Source organism: Panulirus ornatus, chromosome 33 (assembly GCF_036320965.1).
Source record: "Panulirus ornatus isolate Po-2019 chromosome 33, ASM3632096v1, whole genome shotgun sequence".
NCBI lineage: Eukaryota > Metazoa > Arthropoda > Malacostraca > Decapoda > Palinuridae > Panulirus > Panulirus ornatus.
This window is the reverse complement of record NC_092256.1, coordinates 7181889-7204388: the sequence shown is the minus strand read 5'-3', so window position 1 is coordinate 7204388 and position 22500 is coordinate 7181889. Positions and strand designations below refer to the sequence as shown.

General features: G+C 45.8%; 2 protein-coding genes across 2 annotated transcripts in view; both read right to left on the bottom strand.

The window, feature by feature from the left end:
- Positions 1–22500, bottom strand: part of LOC139759421 (protein amalgam-like) — a 440638-nt gene that overhangs the window by 318474 nt on the left and 99664 nt on the right. The window lies entirely within an intron of this gene.
- On the bottom strand, positions 13241–13588 carry LOC139759403 (uncharacterized). Its single transcript, XM_071681487.1, has one exon. The coding sequence runs from the start codon at positions 13586–13588 to the stop codon at positions 13241–13243; it is 348 nt and encodes a 115-aa protein (XP_071537588.1).

Here is a 22500-nt window from a genome sequence, read left to right as displayed (position 1 = left end):
AGGCAGGCGGGGAATGCTGTCTGACTGGGTGGAGTACAGACAGACTCGTGGTGTGTGGTGCCTGGCGTCTCACTTGACGCATCTACTCACTGTTCAAGTTCATGCATCACTTCAGGACGCTGGACCATAGGTTAGGATGTGTGTGTACGTTACAATTACATATATATATATATATATATATATATATATATATATATATATATATATATATATATATATATATATATATATATGTAAATTTTCTGTTCATTATACTTTGGCGCTGTCTTCCGCGTTAGCGAGGTAGCGCAAGGAAACAGCCGAAAGAATGGCCCAACACACCCACATACGCATGTATATACATAAACGCCCACACACGCACATATACATACCTATACATTTCAACGTATAGATACATATACATACAAAGACTTATACATATATACACATTCATCCTTGCTGCCTTCATCCATTCTTGTCGCCACCCCGCCACACATGAAATGGCACCCCCTTCCCCCAGCGCGCGTGCGAGGTAGAGCTAGGAAAAGACAACAAAGGCCACACTCGTCCACATTCAGTCTCTAGCTGTCATGTGTAATGCACCGAAACCACAGCTCCCTTCCCACATCCAGGCCCCACAAAATTTCCATGGTTTACCCTAGACGCTTCACATGCCCTGGCTCAATCCATTGACGGCACGTTCGACCTAGGTATACCACATCGTTCCAATTCACTTTATTCCATGCACGCCTTTCACCCTCCTGTATGTTCAGTCTCCGATCGCTCAAAATATTTTCTCTCCATCCTTCTACCTCTGACACATATATCTTCTTTGTCAATCTTTCCTCACTCATTCTCTCCATGTGACCAAACCATTTCAATACACCCTCTTCTGCTCTGTCAATCACACTCTTTTTATTACCACACATCTCTCTTACCCTTTCAGTACTTGCTCGATCAAATCACCTCACACCACATATTGTCCTCAAACATCTCAATTCCAACACATTCACCCTCCTCCACACAACCCTATATATAGATCATGCCTCGCATTCATATAACATTGTTGGAACCATTATTCCTCTAAACGTTCTCGCCTTCCACACATTCTTCAACGCTTCCAGAACCTTCACCCCCTCCTCCACCCTGTGACTCACTTTTACATCTATGGTTCCATCCGCTGCTAAATCTACTCCCAGATATCTAAAACACTCCACTTCCTCCAGTTTTTCTCCATTCAGGCTTACCTCCCATGTAACTTGTCCCTCAACCCTACCGAACCTAATAACCTTGCTCTTTTTAACATTTACTCTCAGCTTTCTTCTTTCACGCACTTTACCAAACTCAGTCACTAGCTTCTGCAGTTTCTCACCTAATCAGCCACCAGCGCTGTATCACCAGCGAACAACAACCGACTCGCTTTCTAAGCCCTTTCATCCACAACAGACTGCATACTTGCCCCTCTCTCCAAAACTCTAGCATTCACCTCCCAAACAACCCCATCCATAAACAAATTAAAGACCCATGGTGGAGACATCATGGCGCAAACCGTCATTCACTGGGAACCAATCACTTTCCTCTTCCTACTCGTACACATGCTTTACATCCTCGGTAAAAACCTTTCGCTGGGAGGTAAGTTTGGATGAAGAAAAACTGGAGGAAGCAAAGAGTTTTAGATATTTGGGAGTGGATTAAGCAGCGGATGGAACCAAGGAAGTGGAAGCGAGTCACAGGGTGGGGAAGGGGGCGAAGGTTCTAGTAGCGTTGAAGAATGTGTGGAAGCCGGGAACGTTATCTCGGAGAGCAGAAATGGGTATGTTTGAATGAACAGTGATTCCACAATGTTATATGGTTGTGAGGCGCGGGCTATAGAAAGCGTTATGCAGAGGAGGGTGGCTGTGTTGGTAACGAGATGACTGAGGACAATATGTGGTGTGAGGGGGTTTGATCGAGTAAGTAATGAAAGGGTAAGAGAGATGTGTGGCAATAAAAGAGTGCGGCTGAGAAAGCAGGAAGGGAACGAGAAGTGGGAGACCAAATTGGAGGTGGAAGGATGGAGTGAGAAAGATTTTGAGCGATCGGGGCCTGAACATACAGGAGGGTGAAAAGCGAGCAAGGAGCAGAGTGAAGTGGAACCATGTGGTATAACGGGTCGTCGTGCTGTCAGTGGATTGAACCAGGGCATGTGAAGCGTCTGGGTAAACCATGGAAAGTGTTGTGAAGCCTGGATGTGGAAAGGGAGCTGTGGTTTCGGTGCATTACACATGACAGCTAGAGACTGGGTATGAACGAATGTGGCCTTTGTTGTCTCTTTCTAGCGCTACCTCGCGAGCGCGCACGCGCAGTGGGATGGAGAGGGGGGTGCCATTTTCAAGTGTGGCGGGGTGGCGATGGAAATGGATGAAGGCAGCAAGTATGGATGTGTACATGTGTATATGTGTATATGTCTGTTTATGTATATGTATGTATACGTTGAAATGTATGGGTATGTCCTCTGTTCTTAACGCTACCTCGCTAATGCGGGAAATGGCGAATAGTTTAAAAAAATATATATATATATATATATATATATATATATATATATATATATATATATGAAGACTTTTTTCTCAAATGTTAGAGTTTGCCAAGAATACGGGGAAGAAGAATAAGTATATCAAATGATAATACAATTCTCAAGTTGGTCACAGGTCAGGGTTAAGTTTGGCTATCTTACCATTTTTGTCATCTCCAGGATAGAAGCCTCAGCCTCTGGTATCCAACCATTCCTTCCTTCATCCAGTAATCTCTTCACCATTTACAACATTCCTCATTTACCATTACTCCAATATTGACCATTTACTCTAACATTTACCTTCATTCAGAACCTTCCCTTCTAAACTCTACGTTCCATCTGTGGTCACCTTAATAAGACCTCTGATCATCATCTGTACATTCTACAACACCCAATGCAACACCTTCCTCAGCTCTACAACACCTTGAGGTGTAACGTGACGCCAGGTGAAGACCCTCGCTCATATTTCATGCCCTCGCTTTCATGAAAGTTGAATCAATTTACTGTACCAGAGAATGTATCGTGGTAGGGTTATCCAGAACACGGGTGGGAAAGGGCTACTGTGACGTGTCCCCCAGCTCACCCCAGCTACTGTGTTGTGTCTCTAACCTGTCCCTAGCCGCTGTGACAATCTCCAAGCTGATCTAATCCACTGTGGCGTGTCTCTCAGCCGGCCAAAGCTATTGTGCCATGTCGTCCAGCTGAACTGCGTCATGTGTCCTAGCTGGCTAGAGTTACCGTGTCATGTCTCCTAGCTGACCACAGCTACTGTGCCATGTCTCCCAGCTGACCACAGCTACTGTGTCATGTTTCCCAGCTGACCACAGTTACTGTGTCATGTTTCCCAGCTGACCACAGCTACTGTGCCATGTCTCCCAGCTGACCACAGTTACCGCGTCATGTCTCCTAGCTGACCACAGCTACTGTGTCATGTTTCCCAGCTGACCACAGCTACTGTGCCATGTCTCCCAGCTGACCACAGCTACTGTGTCATGTTTCCCAGCTGACCACAGCTACTGTGTCATGTTTCCCAGCTGACCACAGCTACTGTGTCATGTTTCCCAGCTGACCACAGCTACTGTGTCATGTTTCCCAGCTGACCACAGCTACTGTGCCATGTCTCCCAGCTGACCACAGCTACTGTGCCATGTCTCCCAGCTGACCACAGCTACTGTGTCATGTTTCCCAGCTGACCACAGCTACTGTGCCATGTCTCCCAGCTGACCACAGCTACTGTGCCATGTCTCCCAGCTGACCACAGCTACTGTGCCATGTCTCCCAGCTGACCACAGCTACTGTGTCATGTTTCCCAGCTGACCACAGCTACTGTGTCATGTTTCCCAGCTGACCACAGCTACTGTGTCATGTTTCCCAGCTGACCACAGCTACTGTGCCATGTCTCCCAGCTGACCACAGCTACTGTGTCATGTTTCCCAGCTGACCACAGCTACTGTGTCATGTTTCCCAGCTGACCACAGCTACTGTGCCATGTCTCCCAGCTGACCACAGCTACTGTGTCATGTTTCCCAGCTGACCACAGCTACTGTGCCATGTCTCCCAGCTGACCACAGCTACTGTGCCATGTCTCCCAGCTGACCACAGCTACTGTGTCATGTTTCCCAGCTGACCACAGCTACTGTGTCATGTTTCCCAGCTGACCACAGCTACTGTGTCATGTTTCCCAGCTGACCACAGCTACTGTGTCATGTTTCCCAGCTGACCACAGCTACTGTGTCATGTTTCCCAGCTGACCACAGCTACTGTGCCATGTCTCCCAGCTGACCACAGCTACTGTGCCATGTCTCCCAGCTGACCACAGCTACTGTGCCATGTCTCCCAGCTGACCACAGCTACTGTGTCATGTTTCCCAGCTGACCACAGCTACTGTGTCATGTTTCCCAGCTGACCACAGCTACTGTGTCATGTTTCCCAGCTGACCACAGCTACTGTGCCATGTCTCCCAGCTGACCACAGCTACTGTGCCATGTCTCCCAGCTGACCACAGCTACTGTGCCATGTCTCCCAGCTGACCACAGCTACTGTGCCATGTCTCCCAGCTGACCACAGCTACTGTGTCATGTTTCCCAGCTGACCACAGCTACTGTGTCATGTTTCCCAGCTGACCACAGCTACTGTGCCATGTCTCCCAGCTGACCACAGCTACTGTGTCATGTTTCCCAGCTGACCACAGCTACTGTGCCATGTCTCCCAGCTGACCACAGCTACTGTGCCATGTCTCCCAGCTGACCACAGCTACTGTGTCATGTTTCCCAGCTGACCACAGCTACTGTGCCATGTCTCCCAGCTGACCACAGCTACTGTGCCATGTCTCCCAGCTGACCACAGCTACTGTGCCATGTCTCCCAGCTGACCACAGCTACTGTGCCATGTCTCCCAGCTGACCACAGCTACTGTGTCATGTTTCCCAGCTGACCACAGCTACTGTGCCATGTCTCCCAGCTGACCACAGCTACTGTGCCATGTCTCCCAGCTGACCACAGCTACTGTGTCATGTTTCCCAGCTGACCACAGCTACTGTGTCATGTTTCCCAGCTGACCACAGCTACTGTGCCATGTCTCCCAGCTGACCACAGCTACTGTGCCATGTCTCCCAGCTGACCACAGCTACTGTGCCATGTCTCCCAGCTGACCACAGCTACTGTGCCATGTCTCCCAGCTGACCACAGCTACTGTGCCATGTCTCCCAGCTGACCACAGCTACTGTGTCATGTTTCCCAGCTGACCACAGCTACTGTGTCATGTTTCCCAGCTGACCACAGCTACTGTGTCATGTTTCCCAGCTGACCACAGCTACTGTGCCATGTCTCCCAGCTGACCACAGCTACTGTGCCATGTCTCCCAGCTGACCACAGCTACTGTGTCATGTTTCCCAGCTGACCACAGCTACTGTGTCATGTTTCCCAGCTGACCACAGCTACTGTGTCATGTTTCCCAGCTGACCACAGCTACTGTGCCATGTCTCCCAGCTGACCACAGCTACTGTGTCATGTTTCCCAGCTGACCACAGCTACTGTGTCATGTTTCCCAGCTGACCACAGCTACTGTGTCATGTTTCCCAGCTGACCACAGCTACTGTGTCATGTTTCCCAGCTGACCACAGCTACTGTGTCATGTTTCCCAGCTGACCACAGCTACTGTGTCATGTTTCCCAGCTGACCACAGCTACTGTGTCATGTTTCCCAGCTGACCACAGCTACTGTGTCATGTTTCCCAGCTGACCACAGCTACTGTGTCATGTTTCCCAGCTGACCACAGCTACTGTGCCATGTCTCCCAGCTGACCACAGCTACTGTGTCATGTTTCCCAGCTGACCACAGCTACTGTGTCATGTTTCCCAGCTGACCACAGCTACTGTGTCATGTTTCCCAGCTGACCACAGCTACTGTGTCATGTTTCCCAGCTGACCACAGCTACTGTGTCATGTTTCCCAGCTGACCACAGCTACTGTGTCATGTTTCCCAGCTGACCACAGCTACTGTGTCATGTTTCCCAGCTGACCACAGCTACTGTGTCATGTTTCCCAGCTGACCACAGCTACTGTGTCATGTTTCCCAGCTGACCACAGCTACTGTGTCATGTTTCCCAGCTGACCACAGCTACTGTGTCATGTTTCCCAGCTGACCACAGCTACTGTGCCATGTCTCCCAGCTGACCACAGTTACCGCGTCATGTCTCCTAGCTGACCACAGCTACTGTGCCATGTCTCCCAGCTGACCACAGCTACTGTGTCATGTTTCCCAGCTGACCACAGCTACTGTGTCATGTTTCCCAGCTGACCACAGCTACTGTGTCATGTTTCCCAGCTGACCACAGCTACTGTGTCATGTTTCCCAGCTGACCACAGCTACTGTGTCATGTTTCCCAGCTGACCACAGTTACCGCGTCATGTCTCCTAGCTGACCACAGCTACTGTGTCATGTTTCCCAGCTGACCACAGCTACTGTGTCATGTTTCCCAGCTGACCACAGCTACTGTGTCATGTTTCCCAGCTGACCACAGCTACTGTGTCATGTTTCCCAGCTGACCACAGCTACTGTGTCATGTTTCCCAGCTGACCACAGCTACTGTGTCATGTTTCCCAGCTGACCACAGCTACTGTGCCATGTCTCCCAGCTGACCACAGCTACTGTGCCATGTCTCCCAGCTGACCACAGCTACTGTGCCATGTCTCCCAGCTGACCACAGCTACTGTGTCATGTTTCCCAGCTGACCACAGCTACTGTGTCATGTTTCCCAGCTGACCACAGCTACTGTGTCATGTTTCCCAGCTGACCACAGCTACTGTGTCATGTTTCCCAGCTGACCACAGCTACTGTGTCATGTTTCCCAGCTGACCACAGCTACTGTGCCATGTCTCCCAGCTGACCACAGCTACTGTGCCATGTCTCCCAGCTGACCACAGCTACTGTGTCATGTTTCCCAGCTGACCACAGCTACTGTGTCATGTTTCCCAGCTGACCACAGCTACTGTGTCATGTTTCCCAGCTGACCACAGCTACTGTGTCATGTTTCCCAGCTGACCACAGCTACTGTGTCATGTTTCCCAGCTGACCACAGCTACTGTGTCATGTTTCCCAGCTGACCACAGCTACTGTGTCATGTTTCCCAGCTGACCACAGCTACTGTGTCATGTTTCCCAGCTGACCACAGCTACTGTGTCATGTTTCCCAGCTGACCACAGCTACTGTGCCATGTCTCCCAGCTGACCACAGCTACTGTGCCATGTCTCCCAGCTGACCACAGCTACTGTGCCATGTCTCCCAGCTGACCACAGCTACTGTGTCATGTTTCCCAGCTGACCACAGCTACTGTGTCATGTTTCCCAGCTGACCACAGCTACTGTGTCATGTTTCCCAGCTGACCACAGCTACTGTGTCATGTTTCCCAGCTGACCACAGCTACTGTGTCATGTTTCCCAGCTGACCACAGCTACTGTGTCATGTTTCCCAGCTGACCACAGCTACTGTGCCATGTCTCCCAGCTGACCACAGCTACTGTGTCATGTTTCCCAGCTGACCACAGCTACTGTGCCATGTCTCCCAGCTGACCACAGCTACTGTGTCATGTTTCCCAGCTGACCACAGCTACTGTGTCATGTTTCCCAGCTGACCACAGCTACTGTGCCATGTCTCCCAGCTGACCACAGCTACTGTGTCATGTTTCCCAGCTGACCACAGCTACTGTGCCATGTCTCCCAGCTGACCACAGCTACTGTGTCATGTTTCCCAGCTGACCACAGCTACTGTGCCATGTCTCCCAGCTGACCACAGCTACTGTGTCATGTTTCCCAGCTGACCACAGCTACTGTGTCATGTTTCCCAGCTGACCACAGCTACTGTGTCATGTTTCCCAGCTGACCACAGCTACTGTGCCATGTCTCCCAGCTGACCACAGCTACTGTGCCATGTCTCCCAGCTGACCACAGCTACTGTGCCATGTCTCCTAGCTGACCACAGCTACTGTGCCATGTCTCCCAGCTGACCACAGCTACTGTGCCATGTCTCCCAGCTGACCACAGCTACTGTGTCATGTTTCCCAGCTGACCACAGTTACCGCGTCATGTCTCCTAGCTGACCACAGCTACTGTGCCATGTCTCCCAGCTGACCACAGCTACTGTGTCATGTTTCCCAGCTGACCACAGTTACCGCGTCATGTCTCCCAGCTGACCACAGTTACCGCGTCATGTCTCCCAGCTGACCACAGTTACCCTGTCATGTCTTCCAGCTGACCACAGCCTCTGTGCCATGTCTCCCAGCTGACCACAGCTACTCTGGCACCTTGGAACCCCTGCCGTGCGAGCTTGCGTTATAATCAGCTCAAAGCTAACAATGAGGCAGAAAATGTCATGGGTAAAAGTTTGTTCGTTTTTCTTTCTCTACTTGAAATGATATCAGGTCAGCACGCAGTCGACAGGTATTTTCTGTTAAACCACACTTTTGTCTGGGCTCGAATGAGGCTCCGCCCGAGGATCGAGGGCATTTACCAGACCCGAGGATGATACTGTCGTATTATCTTTGGGTCATATGGCTTAACACACATGCCAGGATCTGCAGCGTGACTTTCATTAACTCTCGTTGTCTCCTAATCTCTAATTCGTCAAATGTATATTGTACAAACACACACACACACACACACACACACACACACACACACACACACCAAATTTTTAAAATCACTGCGAGGTGCAGACCCTTGGGGTTCCCTTAATATGTATACAAAGTTTTAGGTTTCCAGATATTATGGTCACGGAACTATGGCACCGATACACACAAACACACAAACACAGTTTTTGTGATATATATATGCATATATATATATATATATATATATATATATATATATATATATATATATATATATATATATATATATGGGAACTTCAGTGAAGGGCGCAAATGCGGAGGTGATAACAGAGTAGCGGTGATGTGAGAAGGAGATGGAGTGAGTATTTTGAAGGTTTGTTGAATGTGTTTGATGATAGAGTGGCAGATATAGGGTGTCTTGGTCGAGGTGGTGTGCAAAGTGAGAGGGTTAGGGAAAATGATTTGGTAAACAGAGAAGAGGTAGTAAAAGCTTTGCGGAAGATGAAAGCCGGCAAGGCAGCAGGTTTGGATGGTATTGCAGTGGAATTTATTAAAAAAGGGGGTGACTGTATTGTTGACTGGTTGGTAAGGTTATTTAATGTATGTATGACTCATGGTGAGGTGCCTGAGGATTGGCGGAATGCGTGCACAGTGCCATTGTACAAAGGCAAAGGGGATAAGAGTGAGTGCTCAAATTACAGAGGTATAAGTTTGTTGAGTATTCCTGGTAAATTATATGGGAGGGTATTGATTGAGAGGGTGAAGGCATGTACAGAGCATCAGATTGGGGAAGAGCAGAGTGGTTTCAGAAGTGGTAGAGGATGTGTGGATCAGGTGTTTGCTTTGAAGAATGTATGTGAGAAATACTTAGAAAAGCAAATGGATTTGTATGTAGCATTTATGGATCTGAGAAGGCATATGATAGAGTTGATAGAGATGCTCTGTGGAAGGTATTAAGAATATATGGTGTGGGAGGCAAGTTGTTAGAAGCAGTGAAAAGTTTTTATCGAGGATGTAAGGCATGTGTACGTGTAGGAAGAGAGGAAAGTGATTGGTTCTCAGTGAATGTAGGTTTGCGGCAGGGGTGTGTGATGTCTCCATGGTTGTTTAATTTGTTTATGGATGGGGTTGTTAGGGAGGTGAATGAAAGAGTTTTGGAAAGAGGGGCAAGAATGCAGTCTGTTGTGGATGAGAGAGCTTGGGAAGTGAGTCAGTTGTTGTTCGCTGATGATACAGCGCTGGTGGCTGATTCATGTGAGAAACTGCAGAAGCTGGTGACTGAGTTTGGTGTGCCCAAAGAAGAAAGTTAAGGGTAAATGTGAATAAGAGCAAGGTTATTAGGTACAGTAGGGTTGAGGGTCAAGTCAATTGGGAGGTAAGTTTGAATGGAGAAAAACTGGAGGAAGTAAAGTGTTTTAGATATCTGGGAGTGGATCTGGCAGCGGATGGAACCATGGAAGCGGAAGTGAATCATAGGGTGGGGGAGGGGGGCGAAAATCCTAGGAGCCTTGAAGAATGTGTGGAAGTCGAGAACATTATCTCGGAAAGCAAAAATGGGTATGTTTGAAGGAATAGTAGTTCCAACAATGTTGTATGGTTGCGAGGCGTGGGCTATGGATAGAGTTGTGTGCAGGGGGGTGGATGTGCTGGAAATGAGATGTTTGAGGACAATGTGTGGTGTGAGGTGGTTTGATCGAGTAAGTAATGTAAGGGTAGGAGAGATGTGTGGAAATAAAAAGAGCGTGGTTGAGAGAGCAGAAGAGGTTGTTTTGAAATGGTTTGGGCACATGGAGAGAATAAGTGAGGAAAGATTGACCAAGAGGATATGTGTCGGAGGTGGAGGGAACGAGGAGAAGTGGGAGACCAAATTGGAGGTGGAAAGATGGAGTGAAAAAGATTTTGTGTGATCGGGGCCTGAACATGCAGGAGGGTGAAAGGAAGGCAAGGAATAGAGCGAATTGGATCGATGTGGTATATCGGGGTTGACGTGCTGTCAGTGGATTGAATCAGGGCATGTGAAGCGTCTGGGGTAAACCATGGAAAGTTGTGTGGGGCCTGGATGTGGAAAGGGAGCTGTGGTTTCGGGCATTATTGTATGACAGCTAGAGACTGAGTATGAACGAATGGGGCCTTTGTTGTCTTTTCGTAGTGCTACCTCGCACACATGAGGGGGGAGGGGGATGGTATTCCATGTATGGCGAGGTGGCGATGGGAATGAATAAAGGCAGACAGTGTGACTTGTGTGCATGGGTATATATGTATGTGTCTGTGTGTGTATATATATGTGTACACTGAGATGTATAGGTATGTATATTTGCGTGTGTGGACGTGTATGTATATACATTGTGAATGGGGGTGGGTTGGGCCATTTCTTTCGTCAGTTTCCTTGCGCTACCTCGCAAACAGCGGCAGACAGCGACAAAGCAAAGTAATAATAATGATAATATATATGTATATATATATATATATATATATATATATATATATATATATATATATATATATATATATATATATATAGGTAAATAACGTGGAGGTACATAGGAGGTGAATAAAGTTCGTAAAACAAGGGAACAAATGGGAACTTCAGTGAAGGGGCTAATGGGGAGGTGATAACAAGTAGTGGTGATGTGAGAGGGAGATGGAGTGAGTATTTTGAAGGTCTGTTGAATGTGTTTGATGATAGAGTGGCAGATATAGGGTGTTTTGGTCGAGGTGGTGTGCATAGTGACAGGGTTAGGGAAAATGATTTGGTAAACAGAGAAGAGGTAGTAAAAGCTTTGCGGAAGATGAAAGCCGGCAAGGCAGCAGGTTTGGATGGTACTGCAGTGGAATTTATTAAAAAAGTGGGTGACTGTATTATTGACTGGTTGGTAAGGTTATCTAATGTATGTATGATTCATGGTGAGGTGCCTGAGGATTGGCGGAATGCTTGCATAGTGCCATTGTATAAAGGCAAAGGGGACAAAGGTGAGTGATCAAATTAAAGAGTCATAAGTTTGTTGAGTATTCCTGGGAAATTTTATGTGAGTGTATGGATTGAGAGGGTGAAGGCATGTACAGAGCATCATATTGGGGAAGAGCAGTGTGGTTTCAGAAGTGGTAGGGGATGTGTGGATCAGGTGTTTGCTTTGAAGTGTGTGTGTGAGAAGTACTTAGAAAAGCAAATGGATTTGTATGTAGCATTTATGGATCTCGAGAAGGCATATGATAGAGTTGATAGAGATGCTCTGTGGAAGGTATTAAGAATATATGGTGTGGGAGGCAAGTTGTTAGAAGCTGTGAAAAGTTTTTATCGAGGATGTAAGGCATGTGCACGTGTAGGAAGAAAGTGATTGGTTCTTAGTGAATGTCGGTTTGCGGCATGGTGTGTGATGTCTCCATGGTTGTTTAATTTGCTTATGGATGGGGTTGTTAGGGAGGTGAATGCAAGAGTTTTGGAAAGAGGGGCAAGTATGCAGTCTGTTGTGGATGAGAGAGCTTGGGAAGTGAGTCAGTTGTTGTTCGCTGATGATACAGCGCTGGTGGCTGATTCATGTGAGAAACTGCAGAAGCTGGCGACTGAGTTTGGTGAAATGTGTGAAAGAAGAAAGTTGAGGGTAAATGTGAATAAGAGCAAGGTTATTAGGTACAGTAGGGTTGAGGGTAAAGTCAATTGGCAGGTAAGTTTGAATGGAGAAAAACTGGAGGAAGTGAAGTGTTTTAGATATCTGGGAGTGGATTTGGCAGCGGATGGAACCATGGAAGCGGAAGTGGGTCACAGGGTGGGGGAGGAATCGAAAGTTCTGGGAGCGTTGAAGAATGTGTGGAAAACAAAAACATTATCTCGGGAAGCAAAAATGGGTATGTTTGAAGGAATAGTGTCCTAACAATGTTATATGGTTGCGAGGCATGGGCTAGAGATAGGGTTGAGCGGAGGAAGGTGGATGTGTTGGAAATGAGATGTTTGAGGACAATATGTGGTGTGAGGTGGTTTGATCGAGTAAGTAATGAAAGGGTAAGAGAGATGTGTGGTAAAAAAGAGAGTGGTTGAGAGAACAGAAGAGGGTGTATTGAAATGCTTTGGTCAAATGGAGAGAATGAATGAGGAAAGACTGACAAAGAGGACAAATGTGTCAGAGGTGGAGGCAACGAGAAGTGGGAGACCAAATTGGAGGTGGAAGGACGGAGTGAAAAAGATTTTGAGTGATCGGGGCCTGAACATGCAGGGGTCGAAAGGCGTTCAAGGAATAGAGTGAATTGGAACGATGTGGTATACCGTGGTCGACGTGCTGTCAATGGATTGAACCAGGGCATGTGAAGCGTTTGGGGTAAACCATGGAAAGTTTTGTGGGGCCTGGATGTGGAAAGGGAGCTGTGGTTTCGGTGCATTATACATGACAGCTAGAGACTGGGTGTGAACGAATGTGGCCTATATATATATATATATATATATATATATATATATATATATATATATATATATATATATATATATATATCATACCGGAAAAACTGTAACGGAGAGGTGTTATTGGCATCGTCATACTCTCCATAAGTCCAAATATTTAAGCACATCCTCTTCATCTGTCTCATAAATACTCTTCTTCTACATTCTCTTACTCAAAGGTTTCTTATTCGATCAATCCTCTTTGCACTGCATATTGTTCTCAAACATTCTATTTCCAACACCGACGTCCTCTTCTGTGCTGCTGCATTTAGGGCCCACACTTCGTATCCACTCAGCACCGTCGGGAATACTATTTCCTCACAGACAGCGACCGGGATCTTTGCTCCCTCCCCCATTCTATGGTTCATGTCACCTTTTATGGTTCCCTCCGCCGGCATATCCACACCCAGGATTCTAAAACAACGCACTTTCTCCAAGTCCTCCTCATTTAAACTCACACTATAACCAAACTGTCTTTCTCCTCTGGTGAACTTGATTCTCAACTTTTTCTTTCCACACATGGTTCCTGACTTATACACTAACTGACGTATACACTCGAATCTGTCATAAGATTCGTGTCATCAGCAAAGAGCAACAGGATCACCTCTCACGTCCCTCAGCCCCAGCAGACTTCTGACCTGTCTATGTCTCTAAGACCCTCGAATTCTTTCCCCTCACCATCCCATCCATACACAGATTAGATACCCATGGTGTCATCAAATACCTATATCCAGACACACCTTCACCTGAAACTACTCGTCCTCCTCTTGTTTCTATTCACACATACACACACGCTTTTAACTGTTGATAAAAACTCCGCACTCCTTCAAGTGACCCTTCTCCACACCATATATTGGCAATACCGTCCACAAAAACATCTCTATCAACTCTATCATACGTTTCCTCGAGATCCATAAATACCACATACAAAATTATTTCTCACACAGATCCCTCGAAGTGAAAATCCGATCCACACATCTTATACCAACCAGAATGATAATATCTGTATTCCACCACGTTCTTAATCACAACTGTCCCGCAGAACTTACTGGGAACACTCAAGAAACGTATCCCCCTGTAATTAAAAGATTCACTTTTGTCCCCCTTCTTTTTATACCATGGCACTATCCAGGAATTTCGCCAACCCTCAGACACATCTTCACGAGCCAGAGTGACATCAAAAATCCTAATTAACCAATCAACAATACCGTCACCTTCTTTTGTGAGAAATTCCTTCACAGTCCCATCCACTTCAGCCGATTGCTTTGCTTTGCTTTCACTCCCTCTTCTCTTCTCACCAAACCACTTGTCATGGCTCTCTCGCTTCCCTGCCTTCCTGACCAAAGCACTCCACACCCTCCATCCTATCATGTAACATAGTCAAGTCTGTCAAATACTCACTTCATCTCTTCACTTCTTCCTTACCTGTAACCAACATCCCATATGTCCTATTCAATGATTGTCCTCTTGTACTCCTCACAAAGTTCACCTCCATCCAAAACATTATATTATTCTCCCTGAAATTGGCCGATACTCTCTCGACCCAAGTCTCATTTGCCTTCTTTTTCAGAACTTGCATCTTCCTCTTGACCTCTTGCCGCTACCTCTTGTACATCTCCCAAATATTCTCGCTCCTTTCCTCCAGATATCGCCCATATATCCCTCTTTTCTCTTTCACTAACAAAGTTTCTTGCTCAACCCATTACTAACTATCCTGTCTCACATGCACACATCCCATCTTCCGCAAGCCACGTACTTCTCTTGTGCTTGTAAGCACTTCTCTAGTTTCGCTTACTATTACCCTTTGCCATTTTTCGCCCAATTTCTCCTGAGGTCTCCTCCCACAAGCCTCTTTTCGAAGCTTACTCGTTTTCATCGCCATTTTTCCCATCCATAATTTCCTGTTTTCCTGGAGCCTCTTGAAATGTTCATCAGACATCCTACCAACTGCCTCCCTCAGCACATTCATATTCAAGTGCCTCTTATGCACGTAAAATACTTGCCCACCATCTACCCCTTTAACTCACGCGTATACCTATTTATCCATATATCCTTCTTTTGAAGCCAAGTATTCCCAATCACCAATTTTTTATAGCACACAACTCTATAAGCTGTTCATCATTTCCAGTCATATCACAGGGTACCCCCCCCCCCAATTGTATCTTCGACTCCTACGTTACCAACATTTGCATTCAAATCACCTACCACTAATAAGCATCTCCTTACATCATCATTGCTAATACACTCACTCGTCCTGAAACACTCGCCTCTCTTCCTCACTCCCCTCGTGTCCAGGTGCATCAGCAGCACTAACGATCACCCACCTCTCGCAATCTGACTTTTATCTTTACCTACACCACCCTAACTAATTCTCACAACTCCTCCTTCAGCAGAAGTGCTATCCCTTCCTTAGCCCTCGCCCTCACATTAACCCCTGGCATTATCCCGAAGACATTCTCAAGTCCAATCTTCCCCCTTACCTTTGATCTTGGTTGTACTGGCCCTAGGGTTATGTTACACTCAGAAGGAACGACAGGATGGACTCTTTTGAGACAGAAATTCACTGACGAGACTACTGCTCTGTCTAAAGGCAATGATAGTTTCTCCAAAAGGGGATTTTCAGTCGAAGTGCAACCTGGGGTAGACAGAGTCCGGTAACACACACACACACACACACACACACACACACACACACACACACACACACACACATATATATATATATATATATATATATATATATATATATATATATATATATATATATATATATCTTTTCTTTTCTTTTAAACTATTCGCCATTTCCCGCGTTAGCGAGGTAGCGTTAGGAACAGAGGACTGGGCCTTTTTTGGAATATCCTCACCTGGCCCCCTCTGTTCCTTCTTTTGGAAAAAAAAAAAGAGAGGGGAGGATTTCCAGCCCCCCGCTCCCTCCCCTTTTAGTCGCCTTCTACGACACGCAGGGAATACGTGGGAATTATTCTTAATCCCCTATCCCCAGGGATAATATATATATATATATATATATATATATATATATATATATATATATATATATATATATATATATATATATATATGACGAAACATACGTATATCCCCTCCCTTTCATGATGTTTACTTATGTAAGAGGAAGTCAGTTAGAGGGGAGAGTGAGTGCACAGGAAAACTCCCAACCTAAAAATATCAGGGAATTTTTTTTCCACCAGCACTGAGCGGCTGAGGCAAAGGTGAGGGAGCGTGGCCGCTGCCCTGATAAATGACCATCACCTTGCCCATAGTTCTAACTTTCCTCATCCTAGAGAAAGAAAGGGAGACAGAGAGAGAGAGAGAGAGAGAGAGAGAGAGAGAGAGAGAGAGAGAGAGAGAGATTATCACCACTTGCAAAGCTGTTGATTTCTTGGACGTCCAGCTTGGCCTAGTGTCCACTCCTCACGTGTCCGCCCCGAGAGCACTTTCTTCGCCAACAGATTTACATCCAATGTTGGAAATTACGTCATATGCACAGCACAGTCATATGTTCTTGACGCTACCTCACTAATGTGGGAAATGGCGAAATGTATGAGCATATATATATATATATATATATATATATATATATATATATATATATATATATATATATATATATATATATATTCCAAATCTAAATTCGTACGCAATGGTAATCTACATTCAGTCGTCTCTACTTCAAATCAAATGACGCGGATTCCCTTCAATACCTATTCAGACTGACCTGAAAGCTAATTCTAACACTGCCAAATGTAAATCACGAAGCAATCATCGCCCGATTACATTCACTCTAACAATTTACAACTATTTTCAATGCACCTCTACTAATGATTTTCAACCAGTAACTAACTTATACACACGGACTAGGAATAATCACGCAATCACTGACCAATTCAGTCATTCCACACAGTTCTCATTTACAGAGGCGAACAATATTCCATTTACAAAATTGGTCTCACACGAGTCTCCCTTCCACTGTATCATCTATGGTCGTATACGAATCAGCTTGGCAAATTTTCACGTGGAGTCTTCGGTCCCTCTCAGGTTTCCAGCAACTGGAATGAAGTCTGCTAAATGAAGCTACCGATTCACAAGACCACGACAAAGACGATATTGTAACATTCACTTCTACACCCAACGTGTCCAGGATACTTGAAGACGTTAAATCATTACTTCAAAATCATTTCCAGATTTAGCACAGTCACACCGAAGAAGCTGCTGTCCACCTTCGTGGCATAACAGAAGGAGTCCAGAAGCGCCAGTGGCTTATGCTTGTTCCTCCAATTGGCTCAGGAGAAAGCGAACCTCCTGCCGGGAGAACAGATTTGTCTGGTAAGTTCACCACTCGCCAACTGTCGCTCCTCATCACTGTTACGTTATGTACCACACCAACATAAATATACAAAAGTCACGTTAGCTGTCACATCTTACAGTGTATCATTCTGAGCTCTTAGAGCTAAATGTATAAACTGATCACGGTTTATGAGATGAAGGGAGCCATTTGGCAGAAAATATACAGTTGAGGTATTGCAGATATTACAGAACTAGGAGGTCATGATAGTTATTAGTTAACTAATCATAAAAAGCTGAAGATTAGGTTGAGCTGAATATTTCCACACTTTGGATTAGCATATGGGTGAGTTACTTATAGATATACAGGGATGTTTACAGAGTCAAAGTTTTATACATTATGAGTTGGATTGAACATTAGACAAAGAATACAGTAATACAGTAGTTGACATACATCACCGTATTTCACTGAATTCATTGTCCTTATTGCTGATGGTTTACGGTCTTAAATCGTTTTTCTTTCAAAAGACTACGCTTCTGTTCACCCATAATGCATACATCATGTGGTGAGTGTAGTGGCCTGATCACCATAAGTTTGGGAACCATCGAAATCCTTTAGGAAACCGAAGCCTGACACGGTGTCAGCTTTCAGCACATAATACCGACCAGACGAAACTCTGATCATGTATCAAGTTGGGATATGGCAAGGTGGGATACTGGAGACCCAGATAGCAGAAGACTTGATGGTTTTGTACGAGGCTGTCTGCTGGAGAATATTGAAGTACGTGGGGAGGCCAGGCAGCATAAGACCTGATGGTCTGTTACAGTGTTTTCTGTTGGATGACATATAAATACATAGGAAGGCCAGCTAACAGACGACCTAACGGGCTATGAAGAGGTTATTTGCTGGAAAACAGTAACAGGTATCCTGAACCACTTATCACTAGAGACGGGAAAAGGATAATAAACAACCAAAATATAGATGGAAACAAGAGAATTGAAGTGGAAAGGTGGGTAAGGTTCGAAGCTTCCAAAACCGCAACGGAATCGGAGGAAGTATAATCATTCGAAAGTATTTTGTAGAATAAAACATTTACAATAAGCCTACAATAATCATTTCAATATCTATTGTAGTACCTTTTGTCCGTCAGCTGTTTTATCATCTGTGGTTAGTTCTGACAACTGCAGTCCTTTCTCGTGTCGTGCACATAACATCCATAATCTATTTCCATTGTTCTGTTTTCTGTTACTGGAAACAGAAATTCCCGACATAACTGTTCTGTTCTGTTACACGCAAGAACACCAGTCTCCATCACCGTGTTCTGTTGTAAGGTTCCATCCGGTGAAGCTGTTTTTGTTCTGTCTTCTCTTACAGAACATAACAGCCAGAATCGACCTTTTTCAGTTGTTCTCTCTTGTAGCCGATGATACACCAAGTGGAACATAAGTTCTTCTCCAGTGTCTTCCTCCAGTGTCTTAAATCCATTGCTTTTAAACACTCACTGCACTGTCTCCAAACATTCACTGAACAGAGTCCACCTCGCTGCATTTCGACATCCATCCACTGCCTCTAAACATTCAACACGCTGCCTCCAAACATTCAACACACTACCTCAAAACATTCATCACACTACCTGCAAACACTTACCACACTATCCCAAAAGACTTAACACTCTACCTCCAATCATTCACCACACTGTCTCCAAACGCTCACCACTCTACCTCTAAATACTCACGTCAAAAACTCCAAACGCGCACCACACTGCCTCCAAGTACTCACCACTCTAACCCGAACACTCACCATACTACGTCCAAACACTCACCACACAACCTCCAAACACTCACCCAACTGCCACCATCCAAACTTCACCATATAGTCTTAACATTCTCTCCTTGCAGCTCATCTCCCAGCACAGCAGCAGTCAACATCCTCACCGCACACACACACACACACACACACACACACACACACACACACACAACAGACACACTCACACACACACACACATACACACACACACACACACACACAGACACACACACACACACACACACACACACACACACACACACACATAACAGACACACTCACACACACATACACACACACACACACACACACACACACAACAGACACACTCACACACACACACACACACACACACACACACACACACACACACACACATACCCACACACAACAGACACACTCACACACACACACACATACACACACACACACACACACACATATACATAGACACACACACACACACACACACACACACACACACACACACACACACACACATACACACAGACAGACAGACAGACAGACAGACAGACACACACACACACACACACACACACACACACACCAGGTGTCTTCAACCTACTTTCCTCTCACAACCTCATGTCTACCAGAGGCCTGACTCTGGGCTCTGTTTTGTGCACCAGCCCACTCTCCTCCCCCTTACCATCCTGTCCATCATCATGTTTTGTTTTTCTTTTTATGGTAAGGTCTATACCTTACCCACTCCCCGTGGATGTATCCTGGTGTATTCTATTTTTACATTCAAGCTGTTATCTTTCTACGTCAATGGCATCTATTCTTGTGTACACCCACGTAGCTCTGCCACGTCCTCGTATGGCTATTTTTCTACACATGTATTTTGCACTTGTCAATGAATCTTTTAACACCCGCGTAGCCTTCCCAAAAAGTTGATTACTTTTTATACCAACATTCTCTCGTAACTTCTCCATACTCTCGTGTCTTTTACACACCCACACTAACTCTCCTACACCTTTGTACCTTTTGAACACCCACGGTAACTCTAGTACCCTATTTTAAACCTGCATGGGTTCCTCCATATCGTTTGTATCACACCCAGGTAAAGCAGTGTTACACTCATTCTCATAACACCTAGACCGTGTCACAAGGCTTTCCTCCCGTAGTAACACTGTGATGGATCCTGAGGTGGTAGATGCCACCACTCGGCGCCAGATGAAGGCTATTCAGCTCTCGACCACCGCTAGTAATCTAGCAAGTATATCTGACAAGTAAATCAAATATACCTGACATGTATATCAAGTATATCCAACTTGTTATATAATGCCAGCTAATCAGACAGCTAATCTGGCACCTGAACTTTGCTTGGCCGTCAAAAACCATGGTTCACCCAATGAATGTAACCCATCTGGTTAACTGACAATGACGAATCCGTCAGATGGAAATCGGAAACTTGCCCAACACAGTGCTAAGCAGCCAAACAAATGTCGACAACTCGCCAAACATCGCTACACTCCCGTGACACATCCAAACCCATCAACAAAACATCGCTAAACACCAGACAAACAGCTAATTGGGTCAAGAGAAAAGCGTCGTAAACCAGACATCAACTGTCAGTCAAATGAACCTTAGGAACACACTGAGCAAACTTAACGAAGGTGTGAGACATGTGTTACCATCATCCCACGTAACACAAACATGGCTCTCTCGTCACACCAACGTCACTGCTCAAGCGTCAACAGTCCACCCGGCCAACACGAAAATGGTCTGCACAGTTCGGCCACGGCCCGACATACCAAGGCTGGCGGTCCTTCACACAACAGTCTGCACAGACTGGAAGAAGCAGGTCGACCGACCCTTCAGTGCACGTCACTCAGTCCAGTAACTCTGGAGTCATAATTCCTTTCTATATTGTATACTGTCTTGAAGGCCATAGGATATCTATTCTTACTGTTATCATTACATTCTGAATGATTTGTCAGTGTTACCGTACTCCGCCTGAATGTGATTGCACAGCGTGTGAGAGTCCGCATTCGTAGAGGTTATATCCTTGGTCAGTGGACAGAAAAGTGCACAATTTCGTCAATGGCTTTCTGTCTAGAGAGGAGTCCATCATTACCCTGCTCCTGCGTGGAGTACAGCCTTGAAGCTGTGAAAGACCTGTGAAAGGGGTCCTGCAGTTGCATAATGATGATAAAAGCTTCAAGACGACACCTAAAGAAACGTAACCAGTTGGCGAAACATACGTCTGTAGACGTTTTACGATCATGTTACGCTGGTGTTTGGTGTTGGAGTAAGAGAGGTAGACCGAGTAACACGAGTTGCGAAAAACACAGTACTTTACCGGGGAATCAACATTGACTGTGCAGTCCAGGGAAAGGCACTACTGGGGATGGTAAGGAGATGGAGTCAAGAGAGGTAAGGTGAGATGTCGATGGCTACACTGGGAGGAGTACCGCGGTGCTGGTGAAGGAGCAGGAGGTAAGGCAGGCGTCCCGCAGGATAGCATGGCTACCCCGTCTCCTGGAGAACCAGCAAGACGGACATGTGGCGCTCATCGCGAGGCTGTAGGTCCAGCAATTCAAACTTCATCTCGAGACAGGTTGTGGTGATGTCCCACGTAGTCCTGCCGAAGGTAGACGTCTGAGATGAGGTAACAGAGTCCTGCCAGGAAGATGAAACATCAGTAGTCACATGGTGGACTGCTGCTGACGAAAGAGTCGACGCAAGGGTTCGCTGAGTCTGGAGTCACATGGCCTGGACTTCAGGCATCAGAACTGTGCACTTGTGCAAGGCAAGCCGACTTCTTGACTACCTCACCGATGATTCCCCCTGGTGTATGAAGGCAGTCAGACTCAGGTCTCGGGGGGCAGCCCCTGGGAGTTGAAGATGCAAAGGAATACAAAGGAATTCAAACAACAACAGACCAGTGGGTCTTTTCAAGGCTGTTTGTGATCGTGGAAGATATCAGAAACTCATAGAATAATGTGGCAAAAGTTAGAAGATATTCAGATTATTCAATGATATTACCCGGCTAATTGTCATTCTTACTATGGAGGCGCGAATAATGAAAGTTGTGGACTTGAAGCGAAGTATTAATCAAGCCTATTCTTAAACGTATCTATGGTACTGATTTCAACCAATCTACACTGCAAATCGTTCCATATGTTAACAATGCTGTTGCAGAAACAGTACTTCGCCTCATTCGAGGTAAATCGTTTGCCCACGAGTTTGTATCCATTACTACGAGTAAAATCAGACGAATCGGGCGTATATCAAAAGCGCGGATTCGAGAAAGTGACCGCGTTCGAAACTCACCCTTAAAGTACTATCAAATGCGCG

Bases quoted from the DNA above. Each gene is read 5' to 3' on its own strand.
- LOC139759403 (XM_071681487.1), bottom strand. From the start codon at position 13,588: ATGTGTGGAAAGAAAAAGTTGAGAATCAAGTTCACCAGAGGAGAAAGA.